This window comes from Diplodia corticola (genome assembly GCF_001883845.1).
Source record: "Diplodia corticola strain CBS 112549 chromosome Unknown scaffold1, whole genome shotgun sequence".
In the NCBI taxonomy this organism is placed as follows: Eukaryota; Fungi; Ascomycota; class Dothideomycetes; order Botryosphaeriales; family Botryosphaeriaceae; genus Diplodia; species Diplodia corticola.
In genome coordinates this window covers 1,566,565-1,584,225 of record NW_017971480.1, presented here as the reverse complement: position 1 = coordinate 1,584,225, position 17,661 = coordinate 1,566,565, and the positions used below count along the sequence as shown (strand labels likewise).

Genomic DNA, 17,661 nt, shown 5'->3' with positions numbered 1-17,661 from the left:
TGGGCGAAAAGCATGCGAAAGGTTTTCGAATGGGGTAGTAGCTGTCGATTCATGATGTTCCCTCAGCTGCAACTTCAATTTTGACTTGGTTCCGTGTGTTCGCACGGCCATGATTGCTCTTGAGCGAGACTGACGTTCAACGGAGCGCTGGAGGGGGTTGAAAGGATTCTGCCCTTTCAGCGAACAGGAAGAAGCTGGCCCGAAGAGAAAGCAGAAAGCGAAAAGCGCAAAAAGTGCTGAAGGAATATGCCATCATTGAAGGATGTCTTTGGAGTGAGGTGGGAATGAGGTGAAGCTTCTAGATCGTTTGCTAATCGCGTAAACGCAACTTCCACACCAACAACCGACACCGCCTCATCCGCACTTCTCAGCTGAGACCCATTCAGCGCCACCAAAAGATGGCCGGAGCCTTGAAGAACCTCCTCCGCCACTGCGCTCTCCACACGAACCCACAAGACAACAAAATTCGAGCCTGCGACACCTTACGCTACCGACCTACCGCAGGAACGAGTGCGCATGGACAAAAGTGAGACTACAACTTACACCCTAACCCTCCTGTGTGCCGGACACTAGATCACAGCCTCGAGTTGTTGCTGCCGTCCCTATATGTCCCAATCTACACAAGTCAAACCCGGCCACCACTTCAGCGCGATAGGCAAGCGTCATGCACAGCATGCGACACCTTTCCACCCTAACAACACATCTCGCGAACCCCGTAACAGACGGCTGTGCTGCCGCATCCCAGCATCAGTACCGCCGCCGGCCTATCCTACACGCGCATTGCAGAACAAGCTGACCTAGACCGCGTAGTACGTCATCGCCTGTCGGACTCGTACGGAAGCGTGTTGCACCCGCTGTCGATTTCGATGCCAATCAGCGCGACAGTATCAGGCTATCTATTCTCACGCCAATGGTTTTTCTCCCTTTCTCTCTCCCTCCTCAATCATCACTCGGTCGGATCGTCCAGCAGCACCGACATCAGATCACACACACGCGTGGAGGATACAACACAGCACAGCACAGCACAGCGCAACGTCAATGATGCGGGTTGGTCATAACGAGAAGGAAAAGACACTTGTTGCAGAAGAGCATGCCGCCAATGGGCATTGTCGATGCATATATATATATATGTACGGTAAGAAAAGCAAGCAAGCAACATCATCGTAGCAGCCTCGGGTCCAAGGGTTTTCTTCCATCTCCTTAGCCGAGCTTGCTGTTGACGAAGGTGAGGGCGTCTTGGCCGTACTCGGTGCCGTATCCCTGGTGCACCGAGGCGTCGCTGCCGTTGGAGCAGTAGGGGTCGGCCGCGTCGCAGTAGGACTGGATGATGTCGGCGTAGGCCGTGCATTCCTGGGACTCGGGGTCGAACTGGATGGGGTTCGTGTCAGTCAGTCTCTCTCTCTCTCCTGGGCCGTGAATGGCTCTTCTTCATGGCAACTTACACCCGAAGCGGTCGAGGTGCCGACGTTGTACGACGCACCGGGCTTGTGGCGCGGGTTGCCCATCCAGATCATGGCGGCGACGTGGGAGCCAACGTCGCTGGAGATGGGCGCAGTGGTGTCGGTGATGCCCTGGTTGGTGTCGCCACCGTCGCAGAAGGCGTTCTGCATGATTTGCGAGCCCTGTTTCCAATCTTGTCAGCGCCCCTCTCTCTTTCTCTCTGTCTGTCTGGATCAAACTGACCTGCGAATAGCCAACCATCACAATCTTCGCATCCGGACACGCGCTCACATAGGCCTCGACCTGCGACGCCACGTTCGCCGTGCCCGTCTGCACCGACGACCCGTAGCTGTCACCGCCAGCGGCCGGGTAGTCGATGGCTTCGGACGTGGCGCCCGGGTGCGCGTTGAGGATGAGGTTGACGACGGTGGCGGACGAGCCGAAGCCGGCGGAGACGGTGGTCTCGCGCGCGCCGAAGACGTGGATGGGGGCGCAGTCGACGGCGCGCTTGTGCTCCTGCTCGACTGGGGCGGCCGAGGCGATGCCGGCGGCGCCGAGCAGGAGGGCGGTGGTGAGGGAGTGGCGGTGTTGCATGATGGTGGTGGGAGTGAATGAATGAGTGTGGGCAGAATGGAAAAGAAGGATCAACCTCTGTGGTTTCCGGAAGAGCCAAAGGGTGGGGAAAGGGTGTTTATATATAAAAGGCGGAGTGCATATAAGACTCGCGGCTATAATAAGGTCGAGAGCGGGTAGCCGGATCTGACCGGCATCTGGAGAGGCCTCATGCTTCTGGGCCGCTAACCCACAGTGCTTATGGGACTCGGGGATGGCTATAGCATATGAAAGGGAGGGGTTGAAAACAGCCGGAGAACGAGACGGGCATTGTGAAACGTCTGCTTGGGGTTCTCTCGGATGCTGATCAGTGCAGGGGCGGCCTTGTTTCTCTACGCGAGCGTTTCGAAACTGTCCTACCATCTGCCGCCCCACCTCCAAGGACCGCGTCTGTGTCTTTGTTTGAGAAGTGTTTGTTGGTTGGATTTAGCCGACAGTACAAGTTGCATTCCAGCCAACGGGTTGATCTCCCGCTCATCCAAAAAGCTTGGTTCCCCCAGCATTCAGCCATGTTTCTCCCCTACCTTTACTTGAATCAGTGGCATTTTCGGTATTGCGCAATGAACATGGATTGAAAGCGAGTTGGAGATGGGCAGCCTAGCCAAGGCACTAAGCTCAATCCCTAAGTTAAAGGTGTTTCAACTGTAGGTTTACGTCAAAATCATCACATTACCTCGACTTAGGCGCAAACGATGCAGTGCACCCAATCTAGGCAAGTCTTCCAGGCAGTATACCAGTCCAATTGAGTGAAAGCAAGATGCGCTTCCGGCAATGTCTGCCCCAGCGCATCCTGTTCAGGCAGTCAAGCACCAAAATAAGCTTATCCCCCCGCTGCGCCATGAAAACTTGATCCGTACCCCGCCTGCCCATCGTTTCACCACAACCGATCCCACGAATCTCTCCGCTACCTACGTCGCCCCAACAGCAACATGTCTTTGTCAATCTTAGCGATTCTTGTCCTTCTTTATTTCTGTTCGCGCCTCAAACTGGAAGCCTCGATTACCCGGAGTGGGCCTCGCAACAGTGGCGTCATTAAAAACAGCCAGAAGGCTGTCATGGAGCACGGCAAGATGCGGATGGAATTTTCGGAGCGCCTCGTGCTGTTGAGATTGGGGAACGAGAAGCCAAACCACCAACGACCATGACCGCCAAGTCTCTCCATCTCGCTCTCCGAGTGAGTCGTGCGCGCAGGTATATGCAAAGCCATCGCAAAGGTCTCGGGGGCAGTTCCCATAGCTAGCAATGCATTGGTCGGCCGGAGCTTGAATTGTGAGAAAGCCTTTCTCTAGCATAGTGAATTGAGTGTATTGGGGTTGTATTGATTCACCGAGCACTGGCTACTGTAAACGTGAACCGTGTTGGGCTGCTAGGTAGCACAACAACATGATTGGCCAGAGGCGGAGGCGGAGATGCGGCGGACTCAAGATCCCTGACGTGTGCCTCGGCAGTTCCGCTTTCTTTCCCCAGACTCTTGGCCCATGTGGCTGTCGACTCCAGCACCTTTCCGCTTGCGCCGCCCTCTCCTCTAGCCAGCCTCCATTTCTATCGCGCAGCTCCGCGTTCTGATCGCTCGCCGTCAATCAACATCCTACTACGGCCATCCTCCCGAAATCCGCCGACCTCGGCAGGAGGAAACGCATCCACCTCGGCCGTCACTGCAGCTCCGCAATCCACCTTCCATGACCGCTTCCGCCACCCCGTCGCTACCGGAAGCTGCTTCCTAACCATTCGGCCAAACCCAACACTCACCGCAGCAGCAGACGCGACGCCGAACGCTGCCGCCCGCACCGAACACACTCCTCCGCACCGAACGCCGCACCCACAGCCCCTCCACACACTTCGCCCACACCCCCCGCCTCACGCGCGCAGCCTCGCCGCCCAAGCTCCCCCCACCACAATGTCCAGCAGCGACGACGACAACAGCGCCAGCGACCGTGGCAGCGGCAGCGGCAGCGACAGCGGCGGCAACCCCGCCCCCCGCAAGCCCTACACACCCACGACGACCATCGCATCAGCCTCTTCGTCCAACGCGTCGTCGGCGCCCGACCTGTCCATCCTCGGCGACACGGTGTCGCTGCACCCGGCGGGCTTCAACAGCCCGGCGCTGACGCCGTCGACGTCGCCGGACCGCAACCTGGTCGAGGGCGTGGCGCGGTTCCGGACGGCGCCGTTCGAGTTCCTGCGCGAGCTGTCGTCGCACGTGTCGGGCCACGGCTGGCGCAGCTACGACGACGTCATCGGCCAGCCCGTCTTCTACGCCGGCTTCTCCGAGCAGATGAAGGCGCGCGTCGTGGGGAATCCGATGCTCAAGGCGAGGATCAGGGAGTTGGCCGCGCGGAGGGTGGGCGTCGAGGAGGGGGAGGGGAGGTTTGGGAGGGGGAAGGGGGAAGGGGTGGAGAGGGAGAAGGAGAGGAGGAGGGCCGAGGTGCAGGGGCAGTTGGAGGAGGTGGTCGAGGGCATGACGGACGATATGATTTGTAAGATGGAGAGTAAGCGGTTTATTCGCGGCGCGTATTATCTGTGCGCGCAGATTTTGACGAGGGCGTATCATCAAGGTGCGTGGGTTGTGGTGTTGCAGAGAGAAGGAAGACTCTTTACCTTCTTCTTTCCCTCTTCCGAGTCATGCGCATATGCTACGGCTGTTTCTACGTATTGGACTTGGGCTTACTTCTTTCGCAGGCATCCACGTCAACTCCGAAGAGGTCCTGCGGTTGCGCGCAGTCGCCGAGAAGGCCGAGAGAGACAAGCACAGCATCATCTTCCTCCCCTGTCACCGCTCACACGTGGATTACGTCTCATTGCAACTCATCTGCTATCGACTGGGCCTTGCTTTGCCCACTGTTGTCGCGGGTGATAATCTGAACTTTCCACTTGTCGGACAGTTCCTGCAGCATGCCGGTACGTCCAGGGAGCGGATGGCGGGATACTGCCAAAGTGACTGTGCACTAACCGTCTGACCAGGTGCTTTCTGGATTCGCAGAAGCTTTGGCGATGATCAACTATACCAGACCGTTGTGCAATCATACATGGACGCGCTTCTAACCCACGGCTATAACTTTGAATGTTTCGTTGGTATGTCGCTTTCAGCCTCCGATTCGATCACGACTTCACCGGCTGACTTCAACAAACAGAGGGCGGCCGATCACGAACGGGCAAGCTCCTCCCTCCCAAATTCGGCATCCTCAGCTTCCTCCTAGACAGCGTGCTCTCCGGCCGCGTAGACGACGCCATCATCTGCCCCGTCAGCACCCAGTACGACAAAGTCATCGAAGTAGAGTAAGCGCAATTCTCTCCATGCAGTGCACTCCAAGCTCACCCCTCCACAGCTCCTACATCTCCGAGCTCCTCGGGCAGCCCAAGCCCAAGGAAAACCTCCGCGACTTCCTCTCCGCCTCGTCCGTCCTCTCCCTCAAGCTCGGCCGCGTCGACGTGCGCTTCGCCGAGCCGTGGTCGCTCCGCGCCTTCATCAACACCCAGCAGGCCCGCGCCTCGCGCCTGCCACCTGCCATGGACAGCAATCCCAACCAACCCACCGACAAGGCATCCCGCCTCCGCCTCCTGCGCACCCTGGGCTACCGCGTGCTGTCCGAGATCAACGCAGTCTCGGTCGTGATGCCGACGGCGCTGGTCGGCACGGTGCTGCTGACGCTGCGCGGGCGGGGTGTGGGAAAGAGCGAGCTGGTGCGCCGTGTGGAGTGGTTGAGCGAGCGCGTGCGGAATGCCGGGGGTAGGGTGGCGCATTTCGGCGGGGCGCCGACCGAGTATGTTGTCGAGAGGGCACTGGATGTGCTAGGGCCCGGACTGGTGGGGAGTGTGGCCGGGTTGCCGGAGGAGACGTTTTATGCTGTTGACCGGTGAGTGCGGTGCTTCTGTCTTTCCTTTTCTCTCTTTCTCTTCCCTCTCTTCCCTTCTTTCCGCCCCGCCCGCACGCAACAAGTACTGACATGATCGGCGTTGTAGCTTCCAACTCTCCTTCTACCGCAACATGACAATCCACCTGTTCATCCTGCCCGCCCTCGTCTCGGCGGCCATGTACACGCGCGTCAAGCAGGGCGGCGCGCCCGCCCACCAGCGCATCTCGTACGCCGACCTGTACGAGCAGGTGGCCTTCCTGTCGCAGCTGTTCCGCGGCGAGTTCATCTTCCCCACCGAGGGCCTGGCGACGAACCTCGACCGCACGCTGCGCTCGCTCGAGGCCGACAAAGTCATCAAGGTGACGCGGGTGCAGCGACCAGCAAGCGAAACCACGGGCGGCAAGGAAGAAGAAGAAGAAGAAGATTCCGGCGTCGTCCAGTGGGTCGAGCTCAGCGACGAAGAGCGCGAGCGGGGCCGCGAGAACTTCGACTTCTACTGCTTCATGATATGGCCTTTCGTCGAGGCGAGCTGGCTCGGGGCCGTGAGCCTGATGATGTTGACGCCGCCGCCACCACCACCACCAGCCGCTCCCGCCGGCACAGCAACAAAAACAAACGAAGCCGGCAACACGAGCAGCAGCAGCACCACCACCACCACCCCCTGGCTCGACCAAAAAACCACCCAAGACCGCGCCCAGCTCCTCGGCAAAACCCTCTACCACCAAGGCGACCTCTCCTACTTCGAAGCCGTCAACAAGGAGACGCTCAAAAACGCCTACACCCGCTTCGAAGAAGACGGCATCGTCGTCGTCTCGCGCTCGCCCTCGCTCTCGCGCGCCCCGCCGGCCCTGCGGCTCGCCGACGAGTGGGTCCCGCGCAGGGACCCGGCGACGGGCCAGATCGTGGCCAAGGGCCGCCTGTGGGATTTTGCCGAGATGATCAGCCAGAGCAGGAGGGAGGGGAAGAATCGGAGGGATGGCATGACGGTGCGGAGGAGGGTGTTGGGGCTGGTGGAGAGGGTGGGGGCGGAGTTGTGGGCGGGGGCGGCGGCGGTGCGGAAGGATGGGGAGGGGAAGGGGGGAGAGAGTGAGGGGGAGGAGGGGGAGAAGGTGGCGGAGGCGAGGAGGAGGAAGAGGAGGAGCTGGAGTGGGAGTGGTGGGGGGGCGAGGGCGAGATTGTAGGGTGGGGTGGGGGGGTGTTGGTGTTGGTGTTGGTGTTGGTTTCGTTGCTGGGGTGTAGATGTGGGGACGGGACGGGATGGGATGGCTGTTGTTGGGGCGGTTTTTCCTTTCCTTTGGCGTTGGAGGAATTGGGATGCAAAAACAGGGTTCACCTGTACTGGCACTGCTTGTGGGGAGAGATGGTCGCGAAGAAAGATGCCGGGTACATGAGCTTCGGTATCTAGAACAAAGACATTGATTGCACTTCGCTACGAAACTCCTAGAGACTGACTCAAATATATATACATGCATGGACAAAGCGTCGTTTGAGCTACTATACTCAAGGCTCACACAACAGCATCCATCGTACCGTGTCGTCGCTTGCAGCTTGCATATCCTTCGCGTACCTGCTGGATGAGAAGACCGACATTGAGATGCGTTCTGGACCTCCGAGATGACTTACGATATAATTAGTTAGTTACTTTTCGGGGTATATGGAGCCGCCCAGGGGGGCAGGCTCTCCTGACCCTCATGCTAACAATCAACACTCATTCGATTATCAAAAGGCTAACATATATAAGGCAAACAAGCATTTTGGTAAAGAAAAAGCAGGTCGTTCATCAACAACCTAACTGCGATGGTGGTGTAGTTGGTTTATCACGTCAGTCTAACAGAAGGCCTCCTCTGATACTATCGAATGTATCATGAGCCACTGGTCCACTGAAGGTCCCGAGTTCAAACCTCGGCCGTCGTATCTCTTTTTTTTTTTGGCGTTTGGCAGTACGGCAGCGTTGTGGCGAACTGTTCATCCCTTTCGGAGAAATTTTTTTTCTCTCAAGTGGACAATGCGGCGGCAGTATCTCGGGAGATCCTTAACAAATGGCCCAGACTATTCGGCTCCTAAAAGAATGCGAAGGATTTACTTGTGTATGATGGTCTCCCATGAGTCCCATCTATGTGGAAGATGGCCAGTGTATGTATTGCTTAAGTTCGGTTGTGATGTTGTCACGGGCTGGGACTCTTTCGAGTCTCGACCATGGACGCCATCCAAAGCGAAGAACCATCGTAAACAGGGAAGCCACTGTGAAGAGTACCTTTGCATCGAGCGTGATATGTGTCAAATGATACTCACTGCATTTCGAAGACCCACGTTCCATGGAATTTTCTGATGGGCCCTTCGGATAAACATCACCTCCCTTTCTGTTGATCCCAAGATAGGATTCAAGAACCAACCCAGCATTCTTTTTCCATGAGCTTTCCGGTTGCCATGCAGCTCGGACACCTAGGCCGTTTCCTCACTTGATTTGGTGACCTAGCAAAAGTTGTGCATATTGCTAGTAGCTTTTGCAAGTGGAAACGCCCCGTATGAGGACAACACCCAGGATGAGTTTTCATACCCATTTGCACGAACTTGCTTGATGCAGAAGATACGATTCCAGTACCAGCAGAGAACGTCAGCAACGAATGCCAAATCTTCAGGAAGCGTGAAAGACTTGCTTTGGCAAGATCAGGAAGACAACAGGACTCGCCCAACGAGGTGGGAACTATTCCATTCAGACTGCATCACTTGTTCCTAGACTCCTGGCACGAAATGCCAGAAAGGATCTTCTCCGCAAGGTATCTTTGCTTTGGCTTTGAGCATCGGTCTTTTTGAGAAGAAATTCCCCTTGGATCTACAAGAACTGACTCGTTCGCAACTTGGCTAGGTGATTCGACTACCGGGTAGCGTGGCACAAACTGCTTGACTCTAGGGCTTCTACTTAAATCATCGAAATTGGGTACATGGTATTAACATCGTGGTTTGAATCGCATTTTCATTTTACATAATTCATCCTCCTGGTCTGCAATTTAACTTTATTTGGAGAAGGTATTTCTGATTTAAGTAAATCATACAGTCCTTATATCACTTACACTCTGACACACTAAAAAGCTTGAATTGATTGAGCTGATTTACTGGAAAGCCCTACCTGACTCGAAGGAGGTCCAGTCCGAAAGAGACGAGATGGATGAATTCCTGCCTGAGGGTTGGGAGGAGATTTCCGGCAGACCAAAGACAACTGACGTCAAGACTGGAGTATGGTTGAAGATGTGCTTGCGTACATCGTTGGCCCACGATGGGTGGATCGGTACGAGATTACAACGTGATCCACTCACGGCACTAGATGACGCGGTACTATCTCAGATGAGGCCAGGCGTTATCGTCACACGAGCTCAATCGGCGACTTTCAACTAGATCTAGACGTAACAGCTTCGGGAGAAACACCAAATATCCTCGATCTGGCCAGGTTGGTGGTGGGACATTGTGAGCACGACGCTGGAAAAGCAAAGAGCTTGTGGGGTTTTGAGAACACATCCTTCGACTTCGTTGCTCTTCCTCACAATCCCCAGCCAAAACAGAAAACCCTGTTTGGAAGCCTTTTAAGAAGCCTCTCCTCAAGAATATTCTTTGAAAATAGTATCTGGTAAGTAAAAATAATCAACATCCTGGAAGAAACACTGACGTGCAGTGTGTGGATGAACATTGCTTCTTGGCTTTTATTGTTGAATAAGCCATCTAGCCTCCAGAATGCGTATCTTTGTACTGTTGGTCTGGTCGCGCAAAAACAAGGCGAGCGTCCCCTTAAGCAAGTAGTTTGTTCTGTGGAACAAAATGGAAAGCCAACATGAACACTTGTAACAAACAACGCTGCTCCATGCTCTACGAAGTCCATCACAGGATATTGAAGTCTCAATCCATTCATCTCTTCGCAACCGACAAAGCTAATACCAGACGCGCAATGACGATGAAAAAGCAAAGGATGCCTTGCACAATAATGCAAACGTACGTCATTGTTTCTGCTAGAGAGAGGCCTTTCATTTGCCGCCTCTGTGAAATCCACATTTTCTACGCTAATAGATCGCTACCTAAGGTTTCCGTATTTTGAACCCACTCCGCATCGCATGTGAAAAACGCCGCCACGCTACGCACGAAAGACGGCGTTCGTTTAAGATGCAGACCGACCGACCCAAAAAAATGTTCCGCCGCATTAACCATTACACAAAAGGGAGAGGGGGAGCAACAGTACAGGAAACCGACAACGACATGACAAGGAAAAGCGAAAGACAGAGTGAGTGAGTGAGTGTGAATGAGTGAGCTTGCTTCCCCGACCCTTTGCTATGATTGAGAGGAAGAACGACATGATTGTGTGATCGGTGAGGGCCTTGCTAATCTAGAGAGGCGCATAGACGTTTCAAGAATTGCGGGGCTCTGATCAGAGATCCCCGAGAGAGAGATACTGTCTGTCTCTGTCTTTTCCTGGCCGGTGGCTTACAAAGCCCCGGTGATGATTTCCTGTTTTTCCCCCTCCTCGGAAGATTTGTGTGTTGTGTATGCGGTGCCCCTGTCTCAGACAAGAGAAAAAGAAAAGGAAAGTCCAAAGCCGTCAGGATTTCCAGTGGAGTTGTAGAAAAGAAGAAGTGAAAAGGTGAGAAATAACGTAAAGTAATCGGATGCGATGACGACACTCAAGGTCGAGAAGCGAAGAGAGATAAGTATGTCCAAGAAGAGAAAGCGCGTGAGAGACGAAAAAAGCGAACAGCAAGGGGCCATCGTCGTTACAGACGAACAGACGCCTACAGCTTCTCACTCAAAGCGTTGTCCTTTTTGGCATTGAGGGTCCGGATGGCAAAGCAACCGATCAATGCGAGCTCGAGGATCGCCGAAGCAATGGCCAGGGCGAATCCCGCGTTCTAGAAAAGCGAGCAGTTAGTATGATAACCAAAAATCCTGAGACGCGTCACAACATGTCTGAAACCTACCTGCTCGGTGCAGACCCTCGCAATCTCAGACGCGCCGGTAACATTGTCCGATGCGTGCTCGCACGCATACGCGCTCAAGCTATCGCCTCCAGCACCCGTCTCGAACAGCTTGTACACGGCCAACGCGGCGATCCACGCGCCGACGAAGAAGATGCCCATGCCGACGCGCACGCCGGCGAGGCGCTTGACGGGCTTCATGAAGCGCTCGCGCAGGCTGAGGCCCCACACGATGATGGAGCAGCAGAAGCTGGTGAAGCCGACAGCCAGCAGCAGCCACGAGGGCAGCAAGCTCAAGTCGGACGGCCAAACGGGGTGCGTGCTGACCGTGTTGTCGATGGTGCCGTCGACCTTCAGGCCGCCGTACAGGCTGAGGCTGTGGCCCATCAGGATGGCCACGGCGCCCGATATCATGAGGATCAGCGGCAACAGCGTCCACTGGGCCATCCGCGGCCAGCTGTACTGGTCGGGCGACCTGAAGCGCGAGGCGGCGAGGGCATTGGCGGCCGAAGCGTCCGAGAAGCGGGAGTGCGTGGTTGGGGCGGGAACGCCTGGGGGTGCTGGGGGGAGGGTCGGTGGTCGGTCGAGCTGCTTGGGGGCTTCTTGGGGCGGCCCGAGCGCTACGTCGTGGAGGTCGACTTGGGTGGTTGCCTGCGAGAGCGGGGACGGGGTTCCATCGTTGGCGAAGCCGGGACTGCTGAAGGGTTGCTGCGGGCCGAAGGAGGGGTGCGGGCTCCGCGAGGAAGAGGCGGTTCCTGGGCGGTTGTCGAGACGAGGTGATGTTGCTGCGCTTCGCTGGTAATCGGGACGGTGCGGAGAGGCTGGGGCCGGGCTGCCGTAGGTGTTTGAGCGATACGAGGAGGCTGTGGGCGGGCGATAGGCCTGCTGCGGCGAAGCAGTGCCGGTCCGTGACGGGTACTGGTAGGGACCGGGTCCAGGGCGTGGGCGATGAGATGCGGAGGAGCCCGGGCGAGGCGATTCCGGACTGAAGGGAATGCGAGGCTGTGGTGAATAGGGTTGTGAATACGGCTGCGGCGAGTACGGCTGTGGCGAGTACGGTTGCGGAGGATACTGCTGCGGCGAGTAGGGTGCAGCAGTGGGGGCGCCAGGCGGGAATGGAATGGCATTGTCGGTGCTGGGAGTCCTATCGGGGCGTTGCGGGCGCGGCCTGTATGGTTGGGAGTAAGACATGGCCAAGTGTGTCCTGGATGGGTTGCGAGGGCCAGCGAGGTTGTCGTCCTGGAAGCGAGTGGAGTGATGTGGTGAGTGCAAAGTCAACAGCAGGGCTGGCTCAGGCACGACTGGGGGGGCCGGGACCAAAGAGGCAGGCGGAGCTGGGATTTGCGAACGGTAGGGACAGGCGGCAATGCAGAGAGCGGCAGTGGTCTTGCTCCAACTGTTTCACCACTCACAGTTTGAAGCGCGACAGAAGGACCAAGAGGCCGCAGGCGGCGCGGCGGGGACGCGAGCAGCCATATAGGCCCAGACCTGCCCGTGGGCCCCACCGGGCGCCGCAGCTTGACGAGGCCGGCAAACGGGCGGCATAGCCTCGTCGGCGACGCGCTGGTTGGCTCGGCGGGTGTTGGCATCATTTCAGGCAAGACAGGCGACGGGGAGGGCAAGTGGGCCGATTGCGAGGAACATCTCCCGTAGGGCTGGGGGTGCCTGATGGGGCGCTTGGCCCCCAGGGTTACTAAATTAGATTAACTTTGATGAGCCTGCCGCCGGCTGCCTAGGTGCGCAGTCGTTGGCCGTGGGGCGGCGCCGCCCGCCTGTAGGTAGGCCATTGCGCGCAGCGACGCGTGGGTAGAAGCGGGCTGCTGTGTGCTGCCGTGTGCCATTGACGTGCCGAGTAGATACTGCGACGAGCGTGAGACTGATGTGTTGTTGGTAGAGTCGGGAGCACGACAGGCCGAAAGTGGTGGGCAGCGGGCAGCCGGTCTGAAACGCGGCGCGATTCGCTTTCTGCGCGCGACACGTCAACACCATCTCCGACTCCGTGCGCCAACGGCCGTGCAAGAGTGATGCGGTGGCTTGGGCAGGCCTATCACCGCCCGAGGCAACGGCATCCCGACTCCGTGTATCTCGCAGCACGCCATCAGCAGTTTGCCCTGCATGCCGCCGTGGCCCCTGAGCCCTCGTCCCGCGCGCTTCGCTCCCACACGCGCGCTTCCAGAAGCACGCCAGCTCTGGGCGGCGGTGAGTTTGACGTCTTCTGGCGCGCTCTGTCCGCAGTCCAACCTCTGCGCACCCCGGCCTCGGCGCGGACCTCGGCGCTGCACTGAGACCTGCTGACTTCTCCTGACTTAGACTCATGCGTGTCAACGCGGCCTGTGAGGCTGTCGTGACCTGCTGGGCCACGCGGGCTAGTACGTAGTATGCAGGTACAGCCGCCTTCCTGGCGTTCCTGGCGTTCCTGGCGTGCCTGGCCTGACGCCGATCGGCCTGTCCCGGATTTTCAGATCAACACCTTGGCCACTACCTCCGACCCGCTTCGCCCTGAGATCGCTATATCCGACCCTGCTATACACGACCTGCCTCCCACTCCCATATGTACACCACCGTACTCGCCCGGCTCCTGGAACCAACATGCGACCGCGGCCGACTTTTCCTTTTCGTGTTGTTGTCCCGAGAAGCGCCATGTGCTAAATATAGGTAGTCTGCCGAGCCGAAGGAACGACAATGCGTCTCGACCGGTCGCTACTAGATCCCCCATAGTAGCCCCGTCCCCGTCCGTCATGACGATCTTGACTGAGTAGAGAACACAATGCCACCACCAACGACGACGACGACCACCCCGAAGAAATTTACACCATCAGAGACATTATGAATCGCACCAACCCGCCGCCTACGGGCTCAGCCGCTCCACCTTCCACCCACCCTCGACGCTCTCATCCCTCGGATACCTAAGCCGATCATGCAGCCCGCTCTCCTCCCCTGCCAAAACTCCACCTTACCGGGCACAATCCTCACACCACCCCAAAAAGGCGGCACGGGAATCCTATCCTGTCCCTCAAACGAGGTGGTAAGGAGTCGGTGTGTGGGAAGGGTAGGATTGCGGAGGATTGCGGTGAGGGATCGGAAGTTTGTGTTCGAGGTGGTGACGAGGGGAAATGTGGTCAAGACGATCAACAACAAGCGAAACAGTTCTCTCTGGGGGATTGACTCAAGACTGCAACCCTTGCGCAGAAGATTGCTACTGGCCAGTCCGCGCTCTTCAACCTCACCGGTTCAGTGAAACGTTCGACCTCAACGCCGATGACTTTGATCCCTTCGCCGCTGCTGTCTGGCACAACCTGGACCTTGTCGCGGCAGACGTTCTGGAGTGTAACACTCCAGAATGCCTGGCCTTTCCCGACCGTGAGGCCAACTTCGACCTCAACATGCCCCAATCGAACCCAAGCAGCACTTCACTCTATATGGGACACTCGATGAGGAGTGTGAGAACGACGATCAGTATCCCGATGTTTCGGGGACCGGGGCCACCTACGTAGCCCCATCAACGACATCAACAAGGCCTTCCCAGCCGCTAATATTCTGAGTCAATGTCGTCTTGGAGACTGCATCGATGAATATTCCCACTTGCTGCATTTTGATAACATCGTCGGCCGCCCAGCTGACACCATCACTATCAAGAAGCTCTCTAATGGCCAGATCACCTCTATTCGCCTGGGGAACCGTGATCATTTCTACCGATAACAGTACGCAGACGATGAATAATCCTAAAATAGCTTCCCTTCTATACACTTTCTTTGGGGCGGGCCTTTTACTGGGTCAGTACTGTAGGAAGGCTTACCTTTTCCGATGACTAGGCGCCGACACTGAAGTGACATTGTGGAGTTATGGGGCTGTATCACGGATAGTGCCAGAAACAGCAGGAGGAAGGCTTGAACGTTTCCGCCATCTCTCGCAGTTCAATTCTCAGTAGGGCATGAAAGTAACGCCGAGTAGTCTATACTAAAGTCTTCAAACAGAATCCATATAGTCATACACATCACGTTCACCTCGCTCTCCATCATCGCGAGATAACTCTGGCTGTTCTAATTCCCTCTCCGCCTCGCCGTAACAACATGGAAAATGAATGCGCGAACATGGCCCATTCCGGTAGAGAAGACACCATCGTTTGGAAGAGATCGCGATCGGCAAGCACATGACATTGATACACGACAATAATACGGTGGACTGACATGGCTCCAAGCTGCCGTGTTGCCGTGGGCTGTTGACTTGTGACTGAGGAACAGATAACGTTGTGTGGCAGGGTTCACAGGGAGCTAAGCCTCACAGCCTCGCCCAAGTCGTTGCGAGCTTTATCATCATTCAGATCCCTGGAAGGGAAAGGAAGGGGGGAAGGAAGAGCAAGATATAACAAGAGAATGCGACTTTGCTAACGAATAAAGGCTTAGCACGCGCAACCACGCATCAGGCCACTGCCCGGTTGCAATGTCTTCGCCGGTCGAGGGTGAGTAAAGGTAGCCCATCACTTTTTAACCGGTCTTGCTTGGCAGACAACTCTAATGCGACATGCATGTACTTGCAGAGGGGCTTAGCAGTTGACGTAAGCCAGGCCCAATGGAGTCGTGATTCGTGCATTGCGGGGTTGCGGAGCCGACTTCCCGGCACGACACGAGCGACAAGCGAATGAGAAACGACAAAGTGCTTGGTCAAACTTGATAGCTATCTCTCTTGGCACAGTTTCACCAAGAGCCCGCATTCTTGTGCCATCCTCCTACTCGCCCATCGCAGTCGCGGCGCCGCGTGCCATGGACCCACAAATCCCAAAACGGTGCTGCACAGCCTCCCGCAACCATTCTAGCTACGCGGGGTTCGGCAATGACGGCTACGAAAAGCAGCTCGACTGCGTGAAGCAAGGCAGAACAAGGAAAGATGTGTCGATAGTCACGTAACAGTCTGTAAACTGCCTCTTGGCCGCAGAAGCGACCATCCCCCATGCTCCGAGAGCTAATTCTGTAATTCCGATTTAAATCCCGTAGTCCCCTATCAACGCATAGTTTCCGCAAGCGTTTCCACGGCTTCTTCACCTGCTTCCTGTTCCGCTAAAGGTCACCAGGAAGAAGTCCTCCAGCCAGCTCTTAACCATCCATTCGCTCACCCACCAACCCGTCCGCTAAAGAAGCAAACCCAGCCACCACAACCCTACCAAACGCAGCATCCCCACCGCATATCCGATCGTTCCAACACCGCCCAGTCCGGAACCTCCCTCCCACCCAAACACTCGCTCGCACCGCCATACACCCACCACAATGACATCCACAATCACCACATCCACATCCACCACCCCCATCCCAACCACAACCGCCGCCCTCCCAACCGACGACGACGACGACGATGACGACGACGACGACAACACCATCCAATCCACCACCGCCACCACCGCCGCCACCACCATCCCCGGCGCCTCCCTCGGCACCATCGCCGTCTCCGTCCTCCCCGGCGGCTCCTCCACCACCACCGTCACCCTCGCCACCGCAACCGCCACCACCATCGACGGCACGCGCACCGTGACCGCGACCGCGACGACCGACGTCGTCACCGCCGCGACCGCAACCGCAACGCCAGCCACCGCCAACGACGCATCTCCCACTCTCACTTCCTCCCCCTCAGCAACTGGCAGCGGAACCGCCGGAACCGGAAGCGGAACCGGCCTCTCCCACTCCACCAAGGTCGCCATCGGCGTCGCCGTCCCGTTCGGCCTGCTCGCCCTGGCCCTCGTCGTGTGCGGCGCGTATCTGCTGGGCCGACGGCGGTACCGGTACCGGCAGCAGCCGCACCGCAGCAGTAAGAGCGGCAGCGAAAGCGGCGACGCGAGCGGCGGCAGCGGCGGCGGCGGCGGTGCAGGAGGCTTCTTCGCCATGCTGTTCGCGCGGACGCGGCGACGGGGGCGGGGGCGGACCGGCACCACTGCGGACTCGTCGGCATCGTCGTCGCCGTGCAATGAGAGTGATGTCGAGAAGGCGATGGTGCTGCAGGCGGGGCCGGTCGAGCTGCCGACGGGCCCGGATGTGCCGGAGCTGCCGACGGCGGTGAATTGTCAGGAGCTGGATGCTGGGGCTGGGGCTGGGGGTGGGGGTGGTTCGTCATGCGTGGTCGCTGGCGCTGAGGCTGAGGAAAGGCGGCAGCGGCGGCCGCTGTCGCGGGAGGGGTTGGCGAAGGAGTTGAATTTGGCGGGGGTGGCGGCGGGGGGGTCGGCGGGGGCGGCGGCGAAGGCGGGGCCGCCACGGCGTGGGAGGGGTGGGAGGGGGGGTAGTGGTGGTCATGGGAGTGTGGGTAGGAAGCCTGTTGCGGGGGCGGGGGCGGCGTTGGGCGGAGGGGGAGTGCTGCGTGGAGGGTCGACGACGACGGCGGGGGAGGAGGGTGGTGGTGGTGGTGGTGGTGGGGACTCGCACTCGCCGATTAGCCCGGCCAGGACGGCAAGCCAAAGCCAGTCGGAGCCGCTGTCGTCGGTGAGCCCGATGAGCAGCTGGGGTCCGGTGATGCTGGCGGAGCTGCCGGGGGACGATGCGGTGGGGAGAAGGAGGGAGAGCAGGTAACGATCTGAGGTGTAGATACGCCGGCTGGCATCATGCAGGGTTATGGAAACGAATGATGAGTTTTATTATCGTCGAGCTGCTAATATGAGGCATCGATGTGGATTTTCGATCTAGTAAGAGCCGGGAATGTCAGGAGTTGAGACCATGAAACGGTTTTCAACAAGTACATCAGAAGTATAAAAAAAAAAAAAAAAGAACCGTGCACAGATTGAGATGCGGATGATTGATCATTCTCGGACCAGTTCAAGAAAA

At 57.5% G+C, this 17,661-nt stretch overlaps 4 protein-coding genes across 4 annotated transcripts; 2 read left to right on the top strand and 2 right to left on the bottom strand.

Annotated features, from left to right (window-relative positions):
* Positions 1 to 1,200: 1,200 nt before the first annotated feature.
* Positions 1,201 to 2,034, bottom strand: BKCO1_1000500 (acetylxylan esterase precursor; the record flags this gene model as incomplete). The annotated part of the gene is made up of 3 exons (XM_020269905.1): positions 1,201 to 1,368; positions 1,443 to 1,622; positions 1,684 to 2,034. The coding sequence occupies 3 exons, from the start codon at positions 2,032 to 2,034 to the stop codon at positions 1,201 to 1,203; spliced, it is 699 nt and encodes a 232-aa protein (XP_020135548.1).
* Positions 2,035 to 3,949: 1,915 nt separating this feature from the next.
* Positions 3,950 to 7,087, top strand: BKCO1_1000499 (acyltransferase; the record flags this gene model as incomplete). The annotated part of the gene is made up of 6 exons (XM_020269902.1): positions 3,950 to 4,529; positions 4,732 to 4,950; positions 5,014 to 5,124; positions 5,184 to 5,328; positions 5,379 to 5,906; positions 6,013 to 7,087. 6 exons carry the CDS (start codon positions 3,950 to 3,952, stop codon positions 7,085 to 7,087), a joined length of 2,658 nt encoding a protein of 885 aa, XP_020135143.1.
* Positions 7,088 to 10,678: 3,591 nt separating this feature from the next.
* Positions 10,679 to 12,052, bottom strand: BKCO1_1000498 (ph domain-like protein; the record flags this gene model as incomplete). The annotated part of the gene is made up of 2 exons (XM_020269901.1): positions 10,679 to 10,795; positions 10,865 to 12,052. 2 exons carry the CDS (start codon positions 12,050 to 12,052, stop codon positions 10,679 to 10,681), a joined length of 1,305 nt encoding a protein of 434 aa, XP_020135144.1.
* Positions 12,053 to 16,122: 4,070 nt separating this feature from the next.
* Positions 16,123 to 17,409, top strand: BKCO1_1000497 (uncharacterized protein; the record flags this gene model as incomplete). The annotated part of the gene is made up of 1 exon (XM_020269900.1): positions 16,123 to 17,409. One exon carries the CDS (start codon positions 16,123 to 16,125, stop codon positions 17,407 to 17,409), a length of 1,287 nt encoding a protein of 428 aa, XP_020135137.1.
* Positions 17,410 to 17,661: the final 252 nt, after the last annotated feature.